This window comes from Hemicordylus capensis, chromosome 8, assembly GCF_027244095.1.
Source record: "Hemicordylus capensis ecotype Gifberg chromosome 8, rHemCap1.1.pri, whole genome shotgun sequence".
Classification (NCBI taxonomy): domain Eukaryota; kingdom Metazoa; phylum Chordata; class Lepidosauria; order Squamata; family Cordylidae; genus Hemicordylus; species Hemicordylus capensis.
This window is the reverse complement of record NC_069664.1, coordinates 19586019-19608825: the sequence shown is the minus strand read 5'-3', so window position 1 is coordinate 19608825 and position 22807 is coordinate 19586019. Positions and strand designations below refer to the sequence as shown.

Here is a 22807-nt window from a genome sequence, read left to right as displayed (position 1 = left end):
CTCAGCGTGTCTTTAATTACACGGGCATTTCTGCCAGGAGCTTTGGGAGCACTGAGGCCAGGGCCGCCGCCCTGTGTTGGCATTGTGGGGCAGCGGATGCCAGCTCGGGACCCTCAGAAGCAGAGGCGTAGCTAGGGGAGAGGGGTGCCTATTTGCCCCTCTCCCGGCAGCCACTCTGAGTGAGGGAGATAATGAAGAAAATAGGGAGGGTTGGAGCGGGGAGGCCCTCAGGAGCTAGGGTGGTGGTGTGTGTGTGTGTGCATGCACTCTGGGTCCTTTGAACCCATCCACTCAATGATAACTCTACACCCCTGCTCAGAAGCACACCTGCTGATCCCTGAGATAGTAACATAGGAACATAGGAAACTGCCATATAATGAGTCAGACCATTGGTCTATCTTGCTCAGTATTGTCTTCACAGACTGGCAGCGGCTTCTCCAAGGTTGCAGGCAGGAATCTCTCTCAGCCCTCTCTTGGAGAAGCTGCCAGGGAGGGAACTTGGAACCTTCTGCTCTTCCCAGAGCAGCCCCATCCCCTGAGGGGAATATCTTGCAGTCCTCACACATCATGTCTCCCATTCATATGCGACCAGGGCAGACCCTGCTTAGCTATGGGGACAAGTCATGATTGCTACCACAAGACCAGCACTCCTCTCCAAGATAGGATTACCTGCTCTGAATACCATGCTATTCCTCGATTGTTTCCCCCCATTTGTTTTTCACAATATCATGCCGTTAAGATCTCCATGACAGAATCACAGGAGTTTAGAGCTGGAAGGTACCTTTGAGATCATCTAGATTCTAGTCCACCCCCTGCTCAGTGCAGGAAGCGGCTCCAGCATCCTTGACAAATGGCCACCCCAGTCTCTGTCTGAGTACTCCAAGGAAGGGTATCTCCATTGCTTCAAAAACCTTCAGTAGAGAGCCTACTACTGCATGAGGCAGATTGTTTCTACTGTCTAACAATTCTTACATTTAGAAAACTCTTCCTAAGGTCTAGCCTGAATCCACTTCCTTGTAATTTCAACCCAATAAGTTCTAGCCCTGCCTTTTGGAGCAACAGAGAAGTCGTCAATCAATCAATCAATCAATGCTTTATTACAGTCACAGACCAGTTCAACAAAATTTACAAACAGAAGCCCAGCAAAATGAGCCATCAGAGTTATGATACAGTGGTTAAACACCAGCATCGATAATCTGGATTTGATTCTTAATGAACTCCTGGCAAATTTTATTGGCTATTAAACAGAACTTAGCCAATTATAAGATCTTGAATCATTCCGGTCAGTTACAAGATAGTTGATATAATGGTGACGCAATACGCATGGTGGATCTGCTACAATACTTCTCTCCAGAACTTTTTAAGAATTGCTAAGTTAAAACATAAAAAGAGGGAATTGCAACAAAGAACAGACGTTTCGATACATATATGCAACTTCAGTGTTCTATATCCCACTGTTTAAAACCCACACTTTAATATCCAAGGCTTACCCCAATCTAATTAAAGTGTGACGTCGAGTCGGTGTCAACTCCTGACACCCACAGACCCCTGTGGTTTTCTTTGGTAGAATACAGGAGGGGTTGACCATTGCCTCCTCCCACGCAGCATGACATGATGCCTTTCAGCATCTTCCTATATCGCTGCTGCCTGATATAGGTCTTTCCCATATTCTGGGAAACATCCCAGCGAGGATCCGAACCAGCAACCTCTGGCTTGCTAGGCAAGTCATTCCCCTGCTGCACCGTTAGGTGGCTATGCATCTAAAGAAGTGGGTTCTAATCTACAAAAACTTCCGCCACAATAACTCTGTTAGCTGTACCGTACCCAGAACACAACCCGACAGATCCAATGATACAATATCGTTTATATTTATATGTTCGTTCCGTATGTCCTTTCCTCCAATTGTATCTTTGGCTCTGTTGGGTTGCGTTTTGGATTCTTCGTTCCAGATCCTTTCACGCTATTTGTGTGTGGAGCTTTACAGTGCCACCAGACTCTTCTTTTGTTCATGATCAGGCAGTGGCAACTGGCAGCCATGAACAACCATGCCCATGCTAGAATGAAGGAGGAAACAGATTCAGGCTAGACCTGAGAAGGGATTCCTTAACCGTAAGAGCCGGTTGACAGTGGGGGAGTTTGCCTTGTGGAGTGGTGGATTCTGCTTTGTTGGAGATTTTCAGATAGAGGCTGGGTGGATGGCCATCAGTCACCTGTGCTGAGCAGAGAGGGGTGGATTAGACCTCCAAGATTTCTTCCAACTCTAAAAATTCTACGATTTTATGAGACTTGTAGAGCTGGCTGCTTAAATGTCTAGGACTGCTTGTCCTTCTGGTGCATTTCTATGGCACAAAACACTCCCAATGCCAGGCTGTCTGTCTCTTTAAGTATTTAAAGGGTGTTGGAAGCAAAGGAAGTGGCTGTAAAATAAGCTGGAGAGAGAGAGAGAGAGAGAGAAATTAAAAGCACACAAGAACCAGATCTGCCTGAGTAGGTCTGATAGGCTCCCTAGCCAAGAGTAACTGGGTTACGTAGGCAATAGGCTTAGCTCAACTTCAGCACCTGCAGAAAGAGCTGCTCTGGAGGCAGCAGGGGGGGAAAGCAAGTTCTCCTAAGTGGAGGAGAAAAAGCAGATCTCTGCCTTTCCAGTGGATCAAGCTCCCCTTGGCTGGAAAACTCCCAACTGGCTTCCAGGATGGACTGCTGTAATGTATGTACATAGCTCTATTTTTTTTAAATGCACAAAAAATGTGTACATGATTGAAGTCACGGTGTAGCAAGGCTGTTTGCTGATTGTTGTTTTCATTGCTGGAATTTAATTGGATTAAATTCTGTGATTTTAGTGGATTCCATGATTGGACTCATTCCTTGGTTGATAAAAGGGGGACATCCTCCCACTTCTTTCTAGGGGCTAAGACTCCTTGAGGTAGGAGCTATAATCGGAGTGCTCCATTTCCCTGAACTTCATGAACATTTGAAATGGTTTAATTTGTAAGATGTGAGATCTGATGAGCTCTTCTGAGTCCATTTCATTTAGAAATGAGGTCTGCTGTGCTTTATCATATCTGTTGTATATCTCTCTTTTTTAAAGTGGTTGTTTTGGATAGCTTTGAATTCCACATCGCTGCACATCACGGTGATTTTTAGTGGCTGGGGTTCTGAACAGGAAATAATAACAGGACCGGCAGAACTGTTTGTGTGTGGGAGTTGCTCGCTTGTTTCTGTTCCTGAACTCGGGAGAAAAAGAGAGGAGGGCGAACAATGTCTTATTGTGGCAGGCTGAGAAATAAAGAACAGGCAAGCACTGCTAACTCAAAGCAGGGATCACAGCTTTTGTATGGTCCTTAAAGGAAACTTCCCCAAATACTGAACTTTGGAACTCTTATGGGGATTAGAGGATTTGTGCTTTTGGATGTCAATCAACGGCAACAAAAAGCTTTTCATCTGGGCAGGGGCATAACTATAACAGAGCAAGGGGAGACAGTTGTCTGGGGGCCCACTGCCTTGGGGGGGTGTGCCCCAGAGGCAAGTCACATGACTGACTCCCCCAGCCGCACACCAGTTGTATTCATCCTCCGAAATTGATGTGAGTGTGAAGACCTGGAGCTACCAGAACAGCATGTCTTTCTCTAGTACCATTCAATGACTTGCATCGTCCACAATTTACAAAACATTAAAAAAAAAAATTTAGGATGATATTCTATTGTGGCACATAGGTGCGTGTGTGTGTGTGTATCTATATCTATATCTATATCTATATCTATATCTATATCTATATCACTATGCTTTTTGTTACCACCATTCAGCCTCATTTAAGATTTATTTACTTCATGAGCTGAGCTTCAGTGAGGGGGGGTCCCATTTTAAAATCTTGTCCCTGGGCCCACTCCAACCTTGCTATGCCCCTGCATCTGGAAGGAGTTCCTTTCTTGTGAGGTTTCTTGCCCTTGCTATTCCTTAATTTCTGAGCTGTGTAGACTTAGCCCACACTTCTATCTTCAGTGCTGTGTTACCCCTCAGCATGTCCATGCATTCTGTTGGGAGGAGATCTGGTCTTCTCCGGTAGCAAGCATGAATGGTCCTCTTTGCTAAGCAGGGTCTGTCCTCGTTTGCATTTGAATGGGGGAGAGCAACTGGCTCTATCCATCCCCAGCACAGCATCTCTCCAGTGGCTGTTGCTGGTGTCTATCTTATTTTTCTTTTTTAGATTGTGAGCCCTTTGGGGACAGGGAGCCATTTTATTATGTATGTATGTATGTATGTATGTATTTGATTCTATACCGCCCTTCCAAAAATGGCTCAGGGCAGTTTACACAGAGAATAAATAAATGAGATGGATCCCTGTGGCTGGACTTATATCTATGTAAACCGCTTTGGGAGCTTTTGTTGAAAAGCGGCATATAAATATTCATCGTATTCATACATGTGAGCACCATATGATATTCCTCTTCGGGACTGGGACCATAGGTCAGGGGAAGAGCATCTGAATGCATGGAGAAGATCCCAGGTTTACACCCTGACATCACCTGGTTGAGTTGGGATAGACTCCTGCGTGCAACTTTGAAGCATTGCTGCCCGTCTGTGTAGACAATACTGAGCTAGATGGGCCAGTGGTCTGACTCGGAAGAAGACGGCTTCTATGTCCCATTGACTGTGTAAGAGGGATGCAAGAGATCTCTTCACGATGGTTTCCCACTCACAGAGGCAACATGACTAAAGCCATCTGATAATAATCCTTCCCCGGAGTCTCTACAGTATATGTCTCGGAGTGGGGAATGCATGCTTCCATTTTCTAGTGCACATGCAGACACGTGCGTGCACATTGACAATAAGGCGGCATGAAGTGTGCGTGTGCGGCCTGCTGTTTTACCTGTTGCAGTGCTGGGGTGTGCTTTTGAACTGTTGATAACACTGTATAAAACACACACACACACACAAATATGTTAGATAAATAAATAAAGAAGTCAGTTATGTTTAGACAAGTTTGTGTTTTCTTGATATATATTTAGCCAATAGAACAGAACACCTTCACGGGGGACAGGCTATTGCATGAATACCATAGGGGGAGAAGAGCCTTCAAGGATAGGAACATAGGAAGCTGCCTTATACTGAGTTGGACCATTGGTCCAACCAGCTCAGTATTGTCTACACTGACTGGCAGCAGCTCTCCAAGGTCTTTCCCAGCCATATTTGGAGATTCCAGGGTTTCAGCCTGGGACTTTCTGTAAGCAAGTTCTATCACTGAGCCATGCCCCATTCCCATATGTAATAGTGGAGGGTTTAAGGCTCACAAAGTGTTCCTTGGTATGAAAATAGGGGTGTCACAAGCACACCCCCTTCTCATCCACAGAAATGGAGGATATGTGACTTACCATCATTCAAATACCGACAAGTATCCACACATTTGTGGTTTCCCAAATAAGGCTATCAGCTTGTTTTTTTCCGGATATTTATTTATTATTGATATGGCTTCTGCGACTGTGTGGCAGGCAGAAATTCATGTGGTGAAGCTTTTTTCCCCCATCACTGTATGTGAATGCTGGGAACAGCCTCGCCTGCTGAATGTCTGCCTATGGTGCAGCTGTTAAATGCAGAAGAGCCTTAGGAAAGGAACAAAGCTGGAGACCCTATTTTCAAACCAGGGCTCATGTTTTTAGGGATACGAAAAGCGACAGGCTTGCAATGTAATGTAAGAGGAAGCTCTAATTAATTCAGACTTTCGGTATTGGGATCAGCGTTAAGAAGCAGCCTCAAGTCATCTGAATGCCTGACCCAGAAATCCTTGCATGTCCATAGCACTAGACGGGAAAGGATATGCCATGCTCATTGGGTGCTTGGGCTGGTTGGAATTTCCCCATGATCCTCTTTGCAAAGGCAGGAGACGTTAGCACTGATGAGCCGGTGGTTCCCCTAGGACTTGCCTTTGTTTCCAGCAGCTTCAATTAGGAGATGGCGGTCGTCGTCTTTCGTCGCATTAAGTGGGATCAAAACCAGGCCGCTTGTTTGCAGAAGGCAGAACTTTGCAAAGACTTTGAAATATTTAGGGCTTTGCAAACGGCACCTTCTTTCCGAGGCAGGGAAGGAAGAGAGGCGGGTGGACTGACTTAGTGAGGGTGGTCCAGAAGAGCGGGTGCTTGTACAGAGACAGCCTGTCCTTTGGGGGAGCACGGGTGCATTCCTTAGGGAGTTCATCTTGCCTCCATCACCTCCCCATGTTTTCTGAGGAGAGCTGGTCTGCTGGTAGCAAGCAGAGGTACACTTGGGTAATTTTGGAGCCTGGACCTAGGCCTTTGGAGCCCCAGCCCCACCCCGGCTGGAGGCCCCCCCTCTGCAAGTTAAGCATCACCCCTCCTACACACACACACACACACACACACACACACACACACACACCAGTACACACACACTTTTTTTTAATCACGAGGGTTCTTGAGGGCACAAACAGCAACTGAACGCACAAGAATATAAAACGGGTATATGAATGCAAATATGCATTTGCAGAAACATTTCAACACGGCACTTAATATATCCCCATCCCACTTATTTCTTTCTACGCTCTGTCTCTCCAGCACCTGGCACAGCTCACAGTCACATTTGGTTGCCTGGCACAGTACGGGGGGCCAGTGGCAACCATACCGCCAGGACAGGCAAGAGGACTGGGGGGGCCCCCAGGGGGTATGGAGGCCCTGGACTTCGGCCCTGAAGTGGTAAGAGCGCCACTGGTAGCAAGCATGAATTGTCCTCTAGACCAGGGATTCTCAACGTTGGGTCCCCAGATGTTATTGGACTTCAACTCCCATAATCCCCAACCAAAGGCCACTGGGGCTGGGGATTCTGGGAGTTGAAGTTCAATAACATCTGGGGACCCAACGTTGAGAATCCCTGCTAGACTACATATGAGCACTCTAAGATATTCCCCTTAGAGGATGGGGCCGCTCTGGGAAGAGCATCTAGGTTCCAAGTTCCCTCCCTGGCTTCTCCAATATGGGGCTGAGAGAGAGAGAGAGACTCCTGCCTGCAACCTTGGAGAAGCCGCTGCCAGTCTGTGTAGACAATACTGAGCTAGAAGGACCAATGGTCTGGCTCAACAGACGGCCGCTTTCCAAGTTCCTAAGTGTTACATCACAGATGTTGGACTCTCAAAGTATAATGGCGATCTTCACTATTTTCCAATCATGGACCACTTGGGCAAAACAAAAAACAAAAAAACAACCCTCCATGTGAGAGCCATTTCCCACCATGCTGATGAACCCTGCACAGTGCTGGGCTGTTCTTGGTGCTGGGAGGGCCCTTTAAGAGAGATGGAGAGAGACCTGTCTCAGGAGGAAAGCTGTGCACACCTTCCAAGACAGTGCAGGGGCTCAATAGGGCTCTGCCTCCCTTAAAGGAGCTGCTGGGCAGAGCACAGCACAGTGATAAAAAAGTTCCTCTCCGTATGGTACCAGGAGGACTGTGCAGAGTATTCCGCTTTGGCCGAAGCTCCTCACAGGCCCGATAAGCAATTAGGGTGCCATGCCGCACTTAAGGTGAATGGGGGCTGCCCCGGGCCCCCAGGCCTTACAGTCAAGAGCCCTGCCTCATGGCATTCAGCAGCAGTTTCTTCCAAAAGGAGGAGGTGGGTCTATGATATTTTCCCATAGCATCCTCAGGAATGTCCAAAAGGCAGGACTGCTGAACGCACAGACCCCAGTTCAACTCCAGCAATGCGTTCCACAATGTGCCGCCAGCAGCGAGCAAGTGGACCACAATGATGCTGGTTTTCCACCTGACCCCAAATGCAGAAGTCTAAGCTGCAGAAACCAGCAGGTGAAGTTCTTTTAGATTGTGAGCCCTTTGGGGAGAGGGATCCATCTTATTTATTTATTATTCCTCTGTGTAAACTGCCCTGAGCCATTTTTTGGAAGGGCGGTATAGAAATTGAACAACAACAACAACAATAATAAGACTCGATGTCTGGATAAAACAAACCAGTCAATAACACCTGTCTGACTGTGTAAACAAGAAGCAGCAATATAGGAAGATGCTGAAAGGCATAATCTCATACTGCGCGGGAGATGGCAATGATAAACCCCTTCTGTATTCGACCAAAGACAACCAAAGGGCTCTGAGGTCACCAGGAGTCAACATTGACTCGACAGCACACTTACTAATATAACCTTTGTGTAATATAACCTATTTATGGGACCCAACCTACCAGCTGTAGACCTAGGTGAGTTCAGAGTGATTGATTGGACCTGATATGATCTTGCGGTGGAAGTTCAGTTTGATTTGTTACTTAACCAAAAAAAAGATTAGCTATTTATTACAGCAAGCATGAAAACATCATGCAACAGAGAAGCAGCATCTCCAGGTAGTGCTGGGAGAGACTCCTGCCCGAAACCTTGGAGATGCCGCTGCCAGTCTGTGAAGACAATACCGAGCTAGATAGACCAAGGGTCTGACTCGGTATAAAGCAAGCTTCCTAGGTGGTGGTCCTCAATGAGGTCACCACTGATTTATGGCCTCACCTTTTCCCACCAGGGCCTCAGTTGCTGGTGAAAGCTGCATCGAGGGGTAAAAATGTACCCCATGCATACATCTTTACACCCCACGAAGCAGCTTAGAACCCACAATCTGGCCCGCCCCTCCCATGGAACCAGCAAGACATTTTTGGAAAAGCCGCCGTACAATTTTAGCACGGAGAGCTCTAGGAACAGCAGCAGGAGATGGCGGCGGGGTGTGTGTGTGTGTGTGTGTGTGTGTGTAATTTCAGAGACAGTGTTAAGGTACACACGATGTATTCAGCAATGACTGTCGCGTACATCTTAATGGATTGAGGAGGGGGGGGTTATGGATTTCTGTCGGCAAGGCATCCTGGCAGGTAACCAATTATCACATTAGGGTGTTTTCGTATCTTTGGCAGAGGCACATCTTCCTTCTCCCAGCTGAAGCACAGCGTGAGTAACAATCGGGGCGAAGAGCCGTTCTAGGTGATTAGGAAACCTGGATTTTATTCTTAGCACTCTTCTGCGCTGCTCCCCCGATCCAGATTTTAGCACTTCTGGTGAATGTGACTCTCCACACATTATCGATGCAGAGAGCTGAGGTGGGAAGGGTTAATCCTCTTTCTCCCACCCACATTTCATTAGGTGGGGCTGACTTATCCCTCCTGGGTTGGCTCTGCATACCAGGGGTGGCCCGAGGCTTTTGGGTACCCGAGGCAGGATGCTAAATGCCACTTCCCCCACCTGCCTGCTATCACCACCACCACTCAGCACAGCTCAAATTGCTGCTGCTGGTCTTGTGGTAGCAAGCACGACCTGTCCCCTTTGCTAAGCAGGGGCCGCCCTGGTTGCATATGAAAGGGAGACTTGCTGTGTGAGCACTATAAGATCATCCCCTCAGGGGATGGAGCCGCTCTGGGAAGAGCAGAAGGTTCCAAGTTCCCTCCCTGGCATTTGGAGAGGAGAGCTGGTCTTGTGGTAGCAAGCATGACTTGTCCCCTTTGCTAAGCAGGGTCTGCCCTAGTTTGCATTTGGATGGGAGACAACACGTGCACACTGGAAAATATTCCCCTTCGAGGATGTGGCTGGAGCTCAGTGGAAGGGCATCTGCATGCAGGAAGTTTTTATTTTATTTTATTTTATTTATTTTATATCTATCTATCTATCTATCTATCTATCTATCTATCTATCTATCTATCTATCTATCACATTTGTACACTGCCCCAAACTTTCACCTCTGGGTGGTTAACAATAGCATAAAGCAAATTAAAATTTATACAAAAACTTAAAAACCATTTAACAATTTAAAAATCATCCACAAATTAAAATACTGAAATTTTAAAGAACTGAAGAAGCTTGGGTGAAGAGGTGGGTTTTCAAACGCGTTCCAAGTTCCCTGCCTGGCATCCGTAGTCAGGGCTGAGAGAGGTTCCTGCCTGCAACTTGGAGAAACTGCTGCCAGTCTGGGCAGACAATACTGAGCTAGATGGACCAAGGGTTTGACTCGGCAGAAAGCAGCTCCCGATGTTCTGGAAGAGCAGAGGCAGCAGAGGGTGGTGGACTAGAGTGTCTCCCCACCACTTTTCCTTTCTCCACACTTCTACTTCGGCTCTGTCTCCCTCCTTCTATTCAAGTCCAATACGGGGTGGAGGAGGAGGATTCTACACAGATCGTTGCACTGCTGCCGAGCAATTCCCGAGTGGGCTGTGGGAAGATGACAGGGGACAGATGTTGCAGTGGGGGGGGGGGTGGCTCAATGAGCTGCAACTACTCCTCTGCCTCCTTCTCTTCTTCCGCACTGCACTGAGTTTGAAAAACAGGCGTGGAGAGTGTTGGTCTAGAGTGTCTCCCTTCCACTTTCCCTTCTTCCCCACTTCCTCTTCCGCTCTGTCCTGGTCTCTCTCTTCCTTTTCAAGTCCTGCACAGTGAAGAGGAGGAGAACTCTAAGCAAACCTTTGCGCTGCTGCCAAGCAACAGCAGAGGGCCGTGGGAAGCTGAGAGCGATTGGGCGGGGGAGATGCAGAAGTGGGCAGAAGCTGCCACCCCCAAGAATCCACCACCTGAGGCAATTGCCATAGTTTGCCTCATTCTGGGGCTGGCCCTTTACATACTGGGAAAGCTGGTGGAATGTTTCAAAAAAGGGTCATGGAAAGGACGAGCTATGATTGGGTTGAGGGGGAACCAGGGAGGCTAGGGGAGAGTAGTGGTGCTGTTTTTCGGACTTAGCTTTAAACACACACACACACACACACACACACTCACAAACAACTAGCACTCTAAATAGATTTAGAGTTAGCTCCTGCTAACTGGGCAAAAAGGCACCTTTTTAAAGCACCTTTAGCAGGGGGAGAGCAACTGGCCGTATCCACCCCCAGCACAGCATCCCTCTAGTGGCTGTTCTGGGGGTTTATCTTCTGTTTCTTTTTTAGATTGTGAACCCTTTAGGGACAGGGAGCTCTTTTCTCTTTTCTCTTTTCTCTTTTCTCTTTTCTTTCATATCTATCTCTCTATCTCTTGTACTGATTTACTTAAGGCCCAAGTCACTGTTTTAATAACACTCAAAGCAGAGTGCATAATTTAAAACCAATAAATAAACTCAAAGATACACCCAGCAGGGAAAGGATATTCTAATAACCACTCATCCCCTGAAACCATGCTGACAAGCAAAGGTCTTAGAAAAACAGCATGGAGAGGGTCTTGTAGGCATTCTGTGGCAGGGCACCCCACCATTCTGGGGCTGCAACAGAAAAGGCCCGACGCCAGTAGAGCTTTAGAAGCAGATCTTTATTGTGGGGACTTAGAAGGGATGAAATACTCCCCAAGACAACCAGATCCCAGGCTTTTTAAAACTCTACAGATCCAATCCAGCCCACCACCACTGTGTGTGGAATCCAAGTGGAGGATCACCTGGGCCTCATCCAGTGCACATCAATCATATGTTTTTCAATCCTATCAAAACCATGGAATCCTAAGCAAGGTTGATGTCAGGGCAGAGGCTGGCCAGGTTGGGCACCGGTCGAAAGCTGCTGCTACTTATATACCGCTTTTCAACAAAAGTTTACAAAGTGTTTTACAAAGAAAATAAGATGATTCCCAATCCCTAAAGGGCTCATAGTCTAAAAGGAAGCATAAAGTGGACACCAGCATCAGCCACTGGAGGGATGCTGTGATGGGGCTGGATAGGGCCAGTTGCTCTCCCCCGGCTTAATATAAGAGATCCACCACTTTAAAAGGTGCCTCTTTGCTCAGTTAGTAGGAGTAATCAGTTACCTCAGGGCCATCTGAGAACCTATAGCTGGACCCTGAGGCCCTGGTGGAAAAAAGGTGGGTCCATAGCTCAGTGTCTACCTCTCTGAGGACCACCACCTTAGGAACAAGCCTAGGAAGTGGCCTGATACTGAGTCAGACCATTGGTCCATCTAGCTCAGTACTGATTACACTCACTGGCAACATCTCTCCATGGTTTCAGGCAAGAGTCTTTTCCCAGCTCTACCTGGAGAGGAGAGCTGGTCTTGTGGTAGCAAGCATGATGTGTCCCCTTAGCTAAGCAGGGTCTACCCTGGTTGCATATGAATGGGAGACTTGATGTGTGAGCACTGGAAGTTATTCCCCTTAGGGGATGGAGCCTCTCTGTGAAGAGCAGAGGGTTCCAAGTTCCCTCCCTGGTAGCATCTCCAAGATAGGGCTGAGGGAGATTCCTGCCTGCAGCCTTGGAGAATTCACTGCCAGTCTGTGAAGACAATACTGGGCTAGGTGGACTAATGGTCTGACTCAGTATATGGCAGCTTCCTATGTTCCTGGAGATGCTGCCAGGGATGGAACCTGGGACCTTCTGCATGCAAAGCAGATGCTCTACCATTGAGCTGTGACCCCATCCTTATATACATGCTAAGTATTATTTATTCAATGGTGTCTAAGAACGTTGCCATTTCAAGCAAATGCTTTGCTTTGCCTTCGCAGTTGGGCCGTCTTTCTCTGTAGGATTATGTAACTCACCCCCCCCCATCTATCGCTGCTTTTCTTTCATCCTTGGTTTCCCCGTCCCCCATTTTCACCTCAGTCTTGGCTGCTTCCTTTGTTTTGAAAGGGAAAAAGCAATCTAACACTTGTCTGACTAAACTGCAACAAAAGCGAGTCATGTATTTCTAACAAACCTGTAGCTATTTGGAGTGTGTGACAATATGGTGGGCTGAAGCCAGCCAAGCTGTAATTTAAGTTAGCAGAATCTCAACCTTTTACGGAGACTTCAGGGACAACAAAGGCAAAAGATCCAAAGCGGGGGGTGGGTTTCATTTCTGGCTTTTTTTTTTTTTTAGGCTGACAACGATGACCAAAAGCTTTAGTATGGATTGTCGGGATGAATGAGATACAGTGTGTGCATGCGTGCCATATGTATTAGGTTTGTTCAAGCCACATAGGAAGCTGCCTTCTGCTGTCAGACCATTGGTCCATTTAACTCAATATTGTCTACCCAGATTGGCAGCGGCTCCTCCAAGGTTTCAGGCAGGAGTCTCTCCCAGCCCTATCTTGGAGATGCTGCCAGGGAAGGAACTTGGAACCTTCTGCATGCAAGCATGAAGATGCTCTTCCCAGAGCAGCCCCATCCCCTAAGGGGAATATCTTCCAGTGCTCGCATGTAGTTTCCCATTCAAGTGCCAACCAGAGCAGACCCTGCTTAGCAAAGGGGACCATTCATGCTTACTACCACAAGACCAGCTCTTTCCCCAAATTATGCAACTGATGTATTTTATTTTATTTTATTATTTTTATTTATTGATTTGATTTCTATACCGCCCTTCCAAAAAGGGCTCAGAGCGGTTTACACAGAGAAATAATAAACAAACAGGATGGATCCCTGTCCCAAAAGGGCTCACAGTCTAAAAAGAAACATCAGATAGACACCAGCAACAGTCACTGGAGGTAGTGTGCTGGGGGTGGATAAGGCCAGTTACTCTCCCCCTGCTAAATAAAGAGAATCACCACGTTTTAACGTGGTGATTCTTTGCCAAGTTAGCAGGGGTCTGAAGGTTTATCATCTGAAGCCATTTGGTTGCATCACCTGCAGGGCTGTGCAGTGGCGTAGCTACCTCTTATGAGGCCCGTGTTCAGCAATTGACAAAAGCCACCACTATTTCTGAGACACCACCTCCACGTCCTCTTCCTCAGCTTGCTCGTCTGTTCTACCAGCCTGCCAGCCACTCCATGACCCCTGCTTGTTTGCCCACCGCCTGCCCTGCTAGCCACTCTGCAGAACTATTAATAGGATGAGTGTTGCTGTTAGGTCCTAATGTTTGTAGATTATTTGTGTTTCAAGAGCTCTGTCTGTAAGGACTTATGTGGGCAGAGTTTTCCACATTCTTCATTTGAGTTCCTCTTCACAAGGCTGAATCCCCAGGGGAAAGTGCATTTGAATAAGTCGCAGGTAGGGATGTGCAAATCAATTTTGAATTTGAGTCGATTCAACTCAAATCTCAGTGATTCAAATTCAGATCGAATCACCCCTTAAAAGGGCAATTTGACTCGAATTTGAATTGCATTTTTAAAATTTGATTTGAATTATATTCAAGAGCCATTGGGAACCTTTAAGAAAAACTATTCAAGACCCCTGATTGGTTTAAAATCTTATTTATTTATTATTTCTCTGTGTAAACCGTCCTTAGCCATTTTTGGAAGGGCGGTATTGAAATAAAATAAATAAGTGCCCAAACAGGGTGAAATCATTTGAATTCAATTTGAACTGAATTTTTGAGCCAGATTTGAAACAAATCAAAAAAATCTGGTTCATACACATCTCTAGTTACAGATGATGTATTCACTGTTTTGGACTGAATGAACTGTTGTGCCCTCCATCATCATTATCATCAGCAACAACAACAACAACAACAACAACAAATATTTATATACTGCATTGCTTTTCAACAAAAGTTTCTAAAGCAGTTTACATAGAGAAAGAATAAATAAATAAGATGGCTCCCTGTCCCCAAAGGGCTTGCAATCTAAAAAGAAACATTAGACACCAGCAAGAGTCACTGGACTGTGCTGGTGGTGGATAGGGCCAGTTGCTCTCCCCCTGCTAAATAAAGAGAATCACCACATTAAAAGGTGCCTCTTTGCCCAGTTAGCAAGGGTGAGTCACACCTTGCTAGTCTCCCATTCCAATGTGAAATGCAATGTATTGCCACAAGAATGATGGTGCATCCCAGCTGCATGTTGCTGAACATGGGACTCAAAAGAGGTAGCCCAGGGACTTTTTTGTATGGAGCATTATATAAACGTACTAAAAAAAAAAATTAATAATGATGCAATTAGATATCAGATCATACGGTGGTCAAAATAATGATAACGCTGAGTGGCTGGATGATGCCCATTAAAGATGTGGGGAAACTCAGACACCATCCATATATGCTCTAACTTCAGGCAGAGGCTGGACAGCCACCTGTTGAGAAGGTTCTAGAGCTGCATTTCCTTCATCAAGCGAGAGGTACATAGGGAGCTGCTTTACAGTGAGTCAGACCCTTGGTCCATCTAGCTCGGTGTTGTCTACATACACTGACTGGCAGTGATTGTCCAAGGTTTCAGGCAGGAGTTTCTCTCAGTCCTACACGGAGATGCTGCCAAGGATTGAACCTGGGACCTTCTGCATGCAAGCAGATGCTCTACCACTGAGCTATGGCCTATAGGACTCCTTCAACTCTTGAGTCTAAGTATTGTGGTTTAACGGGACCAGTCCCTCTCTTTCTGGTTTCTAAGCTGTATATTGTGCACACCAGTCTACCGCCTGAATACAATGATTGCCCAGAATGATTCTCCAGATTCATATGCGCAAGGATGCTAATCTGGTCCTGAAGCAAAAAGCCTGATATGCCGCTGATCAGGCAAATATATTGAAAGGATCCTATTCTGTAAAGGTAAAATGTGCCATCAAGTCAGCGTCGAGCCCTGTGTTTGTCTTTGGTAGAATACAGGAGGGGTTTACCATTGCCTCCTCCCGCACAGTCTGAGATTATGCCTTTCAGCATCTTCCTAGCAGCGCTCAATATAGGTGTTTCTGGAAACATACCAGTGGGGATTCGAACTGGCAGCCTCTGGCTTGCTAGTCAAGTCATTTCCCCACTGCACCATTAGGTGGCTTCTATCCTATTCTGTACTGAACGCAAATTCAATACAGAGCCTTAGAGGGTTCACATAGTGAGAAACTGAGTGCCATCCAAATGGTATTCATCGCCTCTGCCCACTTTCACCCACTCCATTCTCACTGGGTGCCTACTCTGTGGTCCTCCATTCTAAATGTAGCTCTCAAGCAGACATCTCCCACTTGGGGCTGACCAATAGAAGCATCAGTGGGATGAACCTGTGTTGACTTTAGTTTCTTCTCTCTGTCTCAGGAAGGGGCTTGCACCAAGCTGGACGAAGACATCTTGGACATTCCCCTGGACGACCCAGATGCCAACGCAGCAGCCGCCAAGATCCAGGCCAGTTTCCGTGGTCACATGACTCGGAAGAAGATTAAAGGGGGCGACCGAGAGCGGAAAAGCAAGGATCCCGAGTGCACAAGCAGCACTCGTACAGGGGACTTACGCAACGGAGATTAAGCTGCTGGGTAAGAATCCCAATTCCTCTGCTTGCTTGCTTGCTTGCTTGCTTGCTTGCTTGCTTGCTTGCTTGCTGCTGTTCAGGAGGTTGTAGGATTGTTATGAGCAATGTCATTGTTAGCTAGAAATATGGCAAAAGCAGAATAGCCATCAAGATGATAGCAAAGACCAACTGAAAGAACATAGGAAACTGCCATATACGGAGTCAGACTAATGGGCCATCTAGCTCAGTATTGTCTTCACAGACTGGCAGCGGCTCCTCCAAGGTTGCAGGCAGGAATCTTTCTCCGCCCTATCTTGGAGATGCTGCCAGGGAGGGAACTTGGAACCTTCTGCTCTTCCCAGAGTGGATCCATCCCCCGAGGGGAGTATCTTGCGGTGCTCACACTTCAAGTCTCCCATTCATATGCACCCAGGGTGGACCCTGCTTAGCTGAGGGGACAAGTCATGCTTGCTACCACAAGACCTGTTCTCCTCTCCTCTTCCTACTGTGTTTTTTTCTCCACTATTAAAGTGGCTTTTAACTTGTCTGGCCTTGGGCCCCCAAGGTCTCCACCACATCAGAAGAGTCAAATGAGTAGGCATCTAAAGGTCTTCAGGCAACCACCACTGCATAATCCAGATTGTCACCACATCATTTTCATGGACATGATAGCCTCTTATTATTCTGCACAGTAATTGTACAGCGAGTCTGATCAACAAAACACAGCCAGTGGTGGGAGTGGACTTCTAGATACCATATGGATGTTTCACCAGGGGCTGCCCCCCACGTCCCCTCCCCTATGCACAGCTCTTTTGCCACTTTTCACACACTCTCCCCAGGCTGTCTCTTCTCTCCAGCTGCCTGGAACTTTGCCTCCTGCTGAGGGAACAGCAGGACAAGCCTTTGGCCTGCTGATGTGGAGCAAGGGAGGAGAGAGAGGGGTGTGTACACAGCACAAGGGGACCGAGGCAGAAATAGATGCACAAAAGTGGGCCAGAGGATGTCTTTGGCACAGGACGCCCTTGGTGGGTCAAGAATTGAGGGCACAGAGTGACACGCTTCCTGCTGCATTCCACTACAGCAAGTCCTCCGTGCAGAAGGTCCAAGTTCCCTCCCTGGCAGCATCTCCAAGATAGGGCTGAAAGAGACTCCTGCCTGTAACCTTGGAGAAGCCACTGCCAGTCTGTGTAGACCACACTGAGCTAGATGGACCAAGGGTCTGATTCAGTAGAAGGCAGTTTCCTATGTTCCTGGTCTGTTGTAATGCAACACATGATGCTTCTTATCTCCTCACACAGTTTGCTGTTTCAGTCTTTTTATAGGGGTATCTCTGCAAGCTTTGAAAGTGGCACAGTGAGTGGGCAGGGAGGTTCCCAGAAGCCTCTCCTCTCCTCTCCTGTCTTCTCCATGTGCTTCTTGCCAGCTTTGCAAGGAATGTGAGGAGAGGTGCTCCTTGCAAAGTTTGCAAGGGTCAGGTTGGTCTCAAAGAGCTGTCCTGATCGCGACTGTGGAGGGCATCATGCCACCCTGCTGCTGCCTCAACAATCTACCACCTGAGGCACCTGCCTGAACTTGCCTCACGAAAGGGCCGCTCCAGTGGTAAATGGCTGGAGGTCATCTAGGGATACTTCAGGGTTCACTGGGGATCATGGGAGGAGAGCTGGCCTTGTGGTAGCAAGAATGACATGTCCCCTTTGCTAAGCAGGGTCTGTCCTGGTTTGCATTGGAATGGGTGACTGCATGCATGAGCACTGTAAGATATTCCCTTTAGGGGATGGAGCCACTCTGGGAAGAGCATCTGAGAATCCAAGTTCCCTCCTTGGCATCTCCAAGACAGGGCTGAGAGAGATTCCTGCCTGTAACCTTCAAGAAGCCACTGCCAGTCTGTGTAGACAATGCTGAGCTAGATGGACCAGTGGTCTGACTCAGTATATGGCAGCTTCCTATGAACCTGGGTCTCCCTGCTCCTCACCTGAAACACTATCCATGACACCCCACAGCACTCTGTGGGGCATGGCTTGCTTTACTACTGCTACAAATATTTATATACTGCCTATGAACTCTGCACTTCCATTGTACCACGGAAGCATGGGCTGTGACACTAGGCATAAGCCTACAATCCTCACCTTTCTTTTTTTCTTTTAAAAAATCAGGTTTCTAGCCCTTAGGACAACTTGCAATGAGGAATTTTAAAACATATGAGCAATGCAGGTGAAGTTGGTGTATTTGTAGATCAGGGTTTGCAATAGTCAGGAGTTGGCTAGTCGTTTCAGTTAGCACGGATGCATTTCTCTCCCTATTAGAGCATAACCCAAAAATCCAGTGTGCTTGATTTGCATAATTTATTCCAGGTACCAATTTGGATTTTTTTTTAAAGGGCTGTCTCTAGGGAAGCTTCCTGATAGAGTCGGGCAAGATGATTCTCGACATCCCTTCCTACTCAATTCAGTGAAAACAGATGCTGTGTGCAGGCCTGTAGGATAGATTTCGAGCAGATCAAATTCCTAGTTAATTATTCCTTCCCACCCCACCCCCCTTTAACTGAGTTGGTTTGCATTGCATTTAGCAGGGACAGGCCCTTCTTTCTGGAACTTGCCCCAGGGCAAATATTGTCCCCAAATTGCCCCCCACTTTGCTATTGGGGCTGGCTTGTTTAATATGCTTAGCCTTGTCATTCTTGAGAGTTCAACTCTCTCTTCAGGCTCTCTAGAGGTTATATGGGGAAGAGAGCTGGTCTTGTGGTAGCAAGCATGACTTGTTGACCCTTTGCTAAGCAGGGTCCACCTTTGTCTTGCAGTTGGATGGGAGGCCACATGGGGGCACTGTAAGATATGGGGCCAGAGCTCAGGGGTAGAGCATCTGCATGGGTGTTCCCTCTAAAAGGGAATGCCAGATGTTGTTAACTACAACTCCCATAATCCTCAAGCTAAGGCCATTGCAGCTGGGGATGCTGGGAACCGTAGTCAACAACATCTAGGAATCTCTGTTAGAGAAAACACTGATCTGCATGCTTACATGCAGAAGGTCCCAGGTTCCCCCCCGGCAACATCTCCAAGTCAGGCTGGGGAAGACTCCTGCCTGAAACCTTAGAGGACCACTGCCTGTCAGTGTAGACTAGGGCTACTAACTTTGGCCCACCAGCTGTTTTTGGTCTATAATCCCCAACCACAGTGGCCAATAGCCAGGGATGATGGGAGTTGTAGGCCAACATCTGCAGGAGGGCTGAAGTTGAGCAGCCCTGAAGCCAATCGTGAGCTAGATGGACCCGTGGTCTGACTTGCTATAAGGCAGCTTTCTGTGTTCCTAAATCCTGGAGTGGGGAATAGCTACAGCTCATCTCTTGCACGCGCACACACACATGCAAATTTATGCACATGAACACCAATCAGGGGCTCGCCCTGGCGCTACAGCAGAGCTGCTCAACTTTGGCCCTCCTGCGCAGATGTTGGCCTACAACTTCCATATTCCCTTATTATTGGCCGCTGTGGTTGAGGCTTATGAGAGTTGTAGTTCAAAAATAGCTGGGGTGGGGGGCAACTTTGAGCAGCCCTGTGCTACAGTTAGCGGGGTGGAGGCAGAAATAGCCCCACAAAACTGCTCCCTGCCCACAAGCTCTTATAAGTCATGGAAACCTGTCAACCATCCACTGGCAACCTCTGTCTTCCCATCCCAAAATGCAAACACAGCAGTGCTCTTTGGACTGGATGTCTGTTCAGCCCTCCACCTGGGGGGCTCCAAATACACCCCCCCCCATGTCCCTCAAAATCTGGGCCACATTTAGCAGCCTCTTGGGCCATATTTCAGGAGTCCTTGAGTCTCTTTGCCCAAATGCTTGTGGGAAGCAACTGTGTTTCAGCATTAGAAGCAATTGGTCTGGAATGGTTATTAGCACAGAGAGATGCCTCTTTCCCTCCACCCACCACCCTGAGAAAGCTGCACTGAAGCCCCAACACAGAGAAGCAATCAGATAGACCCATGACGCCATGCAAAGGCCCATTTTAAAGCCGGGATCTCTCATGCGTGTTGTTGCGTCGAGACAAATTAAATGGCATTGTGTGAGTGAGCCACACAAAATATCCTGCCCGTGCGTCGATTTTCTGGGAAGTGAGTGTCGTCTGGCACAGAAAGAGGCCAGGGTTAAAAATTGCCCAGATCATTGTCTCACTAGTGTGGGCATATAATAAATCAGGGCCCTGTCTGGAAGGAAGAAAGGGAGAGAGAGAGAAGAGAAGAGAGAGAGAGAGAGAGAGAGAGAGAGAGAGGAAAGAAAGAAAGAAAACCCAAATCTAATTCCAAAATCAACACACTTCCTTTCAATAAGGCACATTTTAATACCAAAACAGAACATTCAAATGAGGAAATTATGTAGATTGGATTAATTCATGTTGAGGTGTATAAATGAAATTAACGAGCTCATTATTGTTGTTATGATAGCATTTTATGCACATAAATGGCACAGACATCTCAAAATCAATAGTCTATTCTTCAGATAAATTGCTGTATAATTGAAGTTGATACTGTGTCAGCTGCCTGGCACTAATAAAAGGAACACATATTGGGGCCATTCACACAACTGGGGGTGGGGGCAGGCAGGGGGGAGGCTTCCCAAAGCTCCGCCCGCCCCGATGATCATTCTTTAGCTGGTGGGAGCATGGAGTGTGCTCACATGCATCCACTGCTGCTCCATGCATCTGATCGCTCTGAGGCTAGATCTTGTTGTCCCGGCCTCCGCATATCCCAGAGTGCACTGCATGCCGAGCTCAATACACTGGGGGATTTCCCCCAGGTGGGCACTCTAGGCACCTGTCTCTGTGTCAGCATGAGCTGCAAGTGGCTCGCACTGGCACACAGCCTTCAGAGCTGCATCAAGGGTGCATTTGCGCCCTTAACCTCGGCTAAGGGTCAGGTTTCAGCGCTGGGTTTAATGCTGCAGCACCACCAGGAAAGCTGAATAATGCCATTGGCTGTATGAACAGCATCTTCTGTTGTTATCTTGATGTCGCTGTAAATGGTTACGTAAGAACAGGCCTGCTGGATCAGGAACAAGGCCTATCTAGTCCAGCATCCGGTTTTCCACAGTGGCCCACCAGATGCCTCTGAGAAGCCCACAGGCAAGAGGTGAGGGCCTGCCCTCTCTCCTGCTGTTGCTCCCCTGCAACTGGTATTGAGAAGCATCATGCCTCTGAGGCTGGAGGTGGCCCACAGCCACCAGATTGATAGACCTGTCTTCCATGACTTTATCTGAGCCCCTTTTAAAGCAATCCAAGCTGGTGGCCATCACCACATCCCATGGCAAAGAATTCCATAGATTAATAATGTGCTGTGTGAAAAAGTACTTCTACTTGTCAGTCCTAAATTTCCCAACCTTCAGTTTCATGGGGTGGCCCCTTGTATTTATTTATTTTTTATTTTATTTAACATATGTTTATACCGCCCAAAACTTACGTCTCTGGGCAGTTTACAACAAGATAAAAACAACATTAAAACCGGATGAACCCTCTGCCAGTCTAAGTGTAGTGAAGCTGCGTTCAGTCACCATTTGGAAATGCCCCAGATAAGGCTGGGAAAGACTCCTACCCGAAACCTTGGAGAGCTGCTGCCAGTCAGTGTAGTCAGTGCTGAGTTAGATGGACCAAGGGTCTGACTCAGTATAAAGCAGCTCCCTATGTTTCTAAGATTCATCACAAATTCAGGAGGCCTTGAATCTGCCTATGTTGGAAGAGACTCTCCTAGGCATCTGAATTTGCCCTCTCCAGTCTGTGCCCACCCATTTGCCCTATGCAAATTTCAGTGGCTCATGATTCTCAGCACCTTAACTTTGATCACCCCAATCTGTATGCAGTTCTCATTTGCATATGCAAACAGGGAGCTTTCTCCCCCAAAGCGTTTGCACACCAATTTATGAGTACAGGTTTGCGGGGGAGGAAAGACCTTTGGAAAAAAAAATGGCTTTCTGACAAATTAAGATATTATTTGATGTGAAAAAGAACCAGTGTGTGTTTTCTTTCATCTCTTTCACTCCTAGAGCCAAATTTGCTAATGAGTTGTTGCCTGCACGCTTGGGACTGCTAGTCAGCATCTCTCCCAGATCTACCTGGCGATGCTGCCAGGGATTGAATCTGTGATAATCTGCATGCAGATACTTTACCACTGACCAACGGCCCAAGGGGATGTCTTAGAGTGCTCAAGTGTTGTCACCCATCCAAATGAAAACCAGGACAAACCCTGTTTAGCAAAAGGGGCAGTCCATGCTTGTCACTACCACAAGACCAGCTCTCCTCCCGCAATGATGAAGTGCAGGGAGCACTAAGCCAATCAGGGGCATAGCTTAGGGAGATTGGGCTCGTGTCCCATAGCAAGCAGGACTTGTCTCCTTAGCTAAGCAGGGTCTGCCCTGGTTGCATCTGAATGGGCGACTTGATGTGTGAGCACCGCAAGATATTCCCCTCAGGGGATGAAGCCACTCTGGGAAGAGCAGAAGGTTCCAAGTTCCCTCCCTGGCAGCATCTCCAAGATCGGGCTGAGAGAGACTCCTGCCCTGCAACCTTGGAGAAGCCGCTGCCGGTCTGTGAAGACAATACTGAGTGAGATTGATCTATGGTCTGACTCAGTATATGGCAGCTTCCTATGTTTCTATGAGGCCAGCTGGGAATGAGGCCAGCCAGGGCAAGGGATGAGCCAGGTGGCTCCCAGGAGCTGGGTGGCTCTTTGACCCTGCCCACCCAATTATAGCTCCTTCCCTGCACCCAGTC

At 47.5% G+C, this 22807-nt stretch overlaps 1 protein-coding gene across 1 annotated transcript in view; it reads left to right on the top strand.

Moving 5' to 3' along the window:
- Positions 1-2067: 2067 nt before the first annotated feature.
- NRGN (neurogranin) overlaps positions 2068-22807 on the top strand; it is a 41317-nt gene continuing 20577 nt past the window's right edge. Inside the window, exons 1-2 of the mRNA XM_053269765.1 lie at positions 2068-2707; positions 15866-16080. Of these exons, the coding sequence (XP_053125740.1) occupies positions 2693-2707; positions 15866-16072 (222 nt within the window). The 5' untranslated portion in view covers positions 2068-2692 and the 3' untranslated portion in view covers positions 16073-16080. The remainder of the gene's footprint in view (positions 2708-15865; positions 16081-22807) is intronic.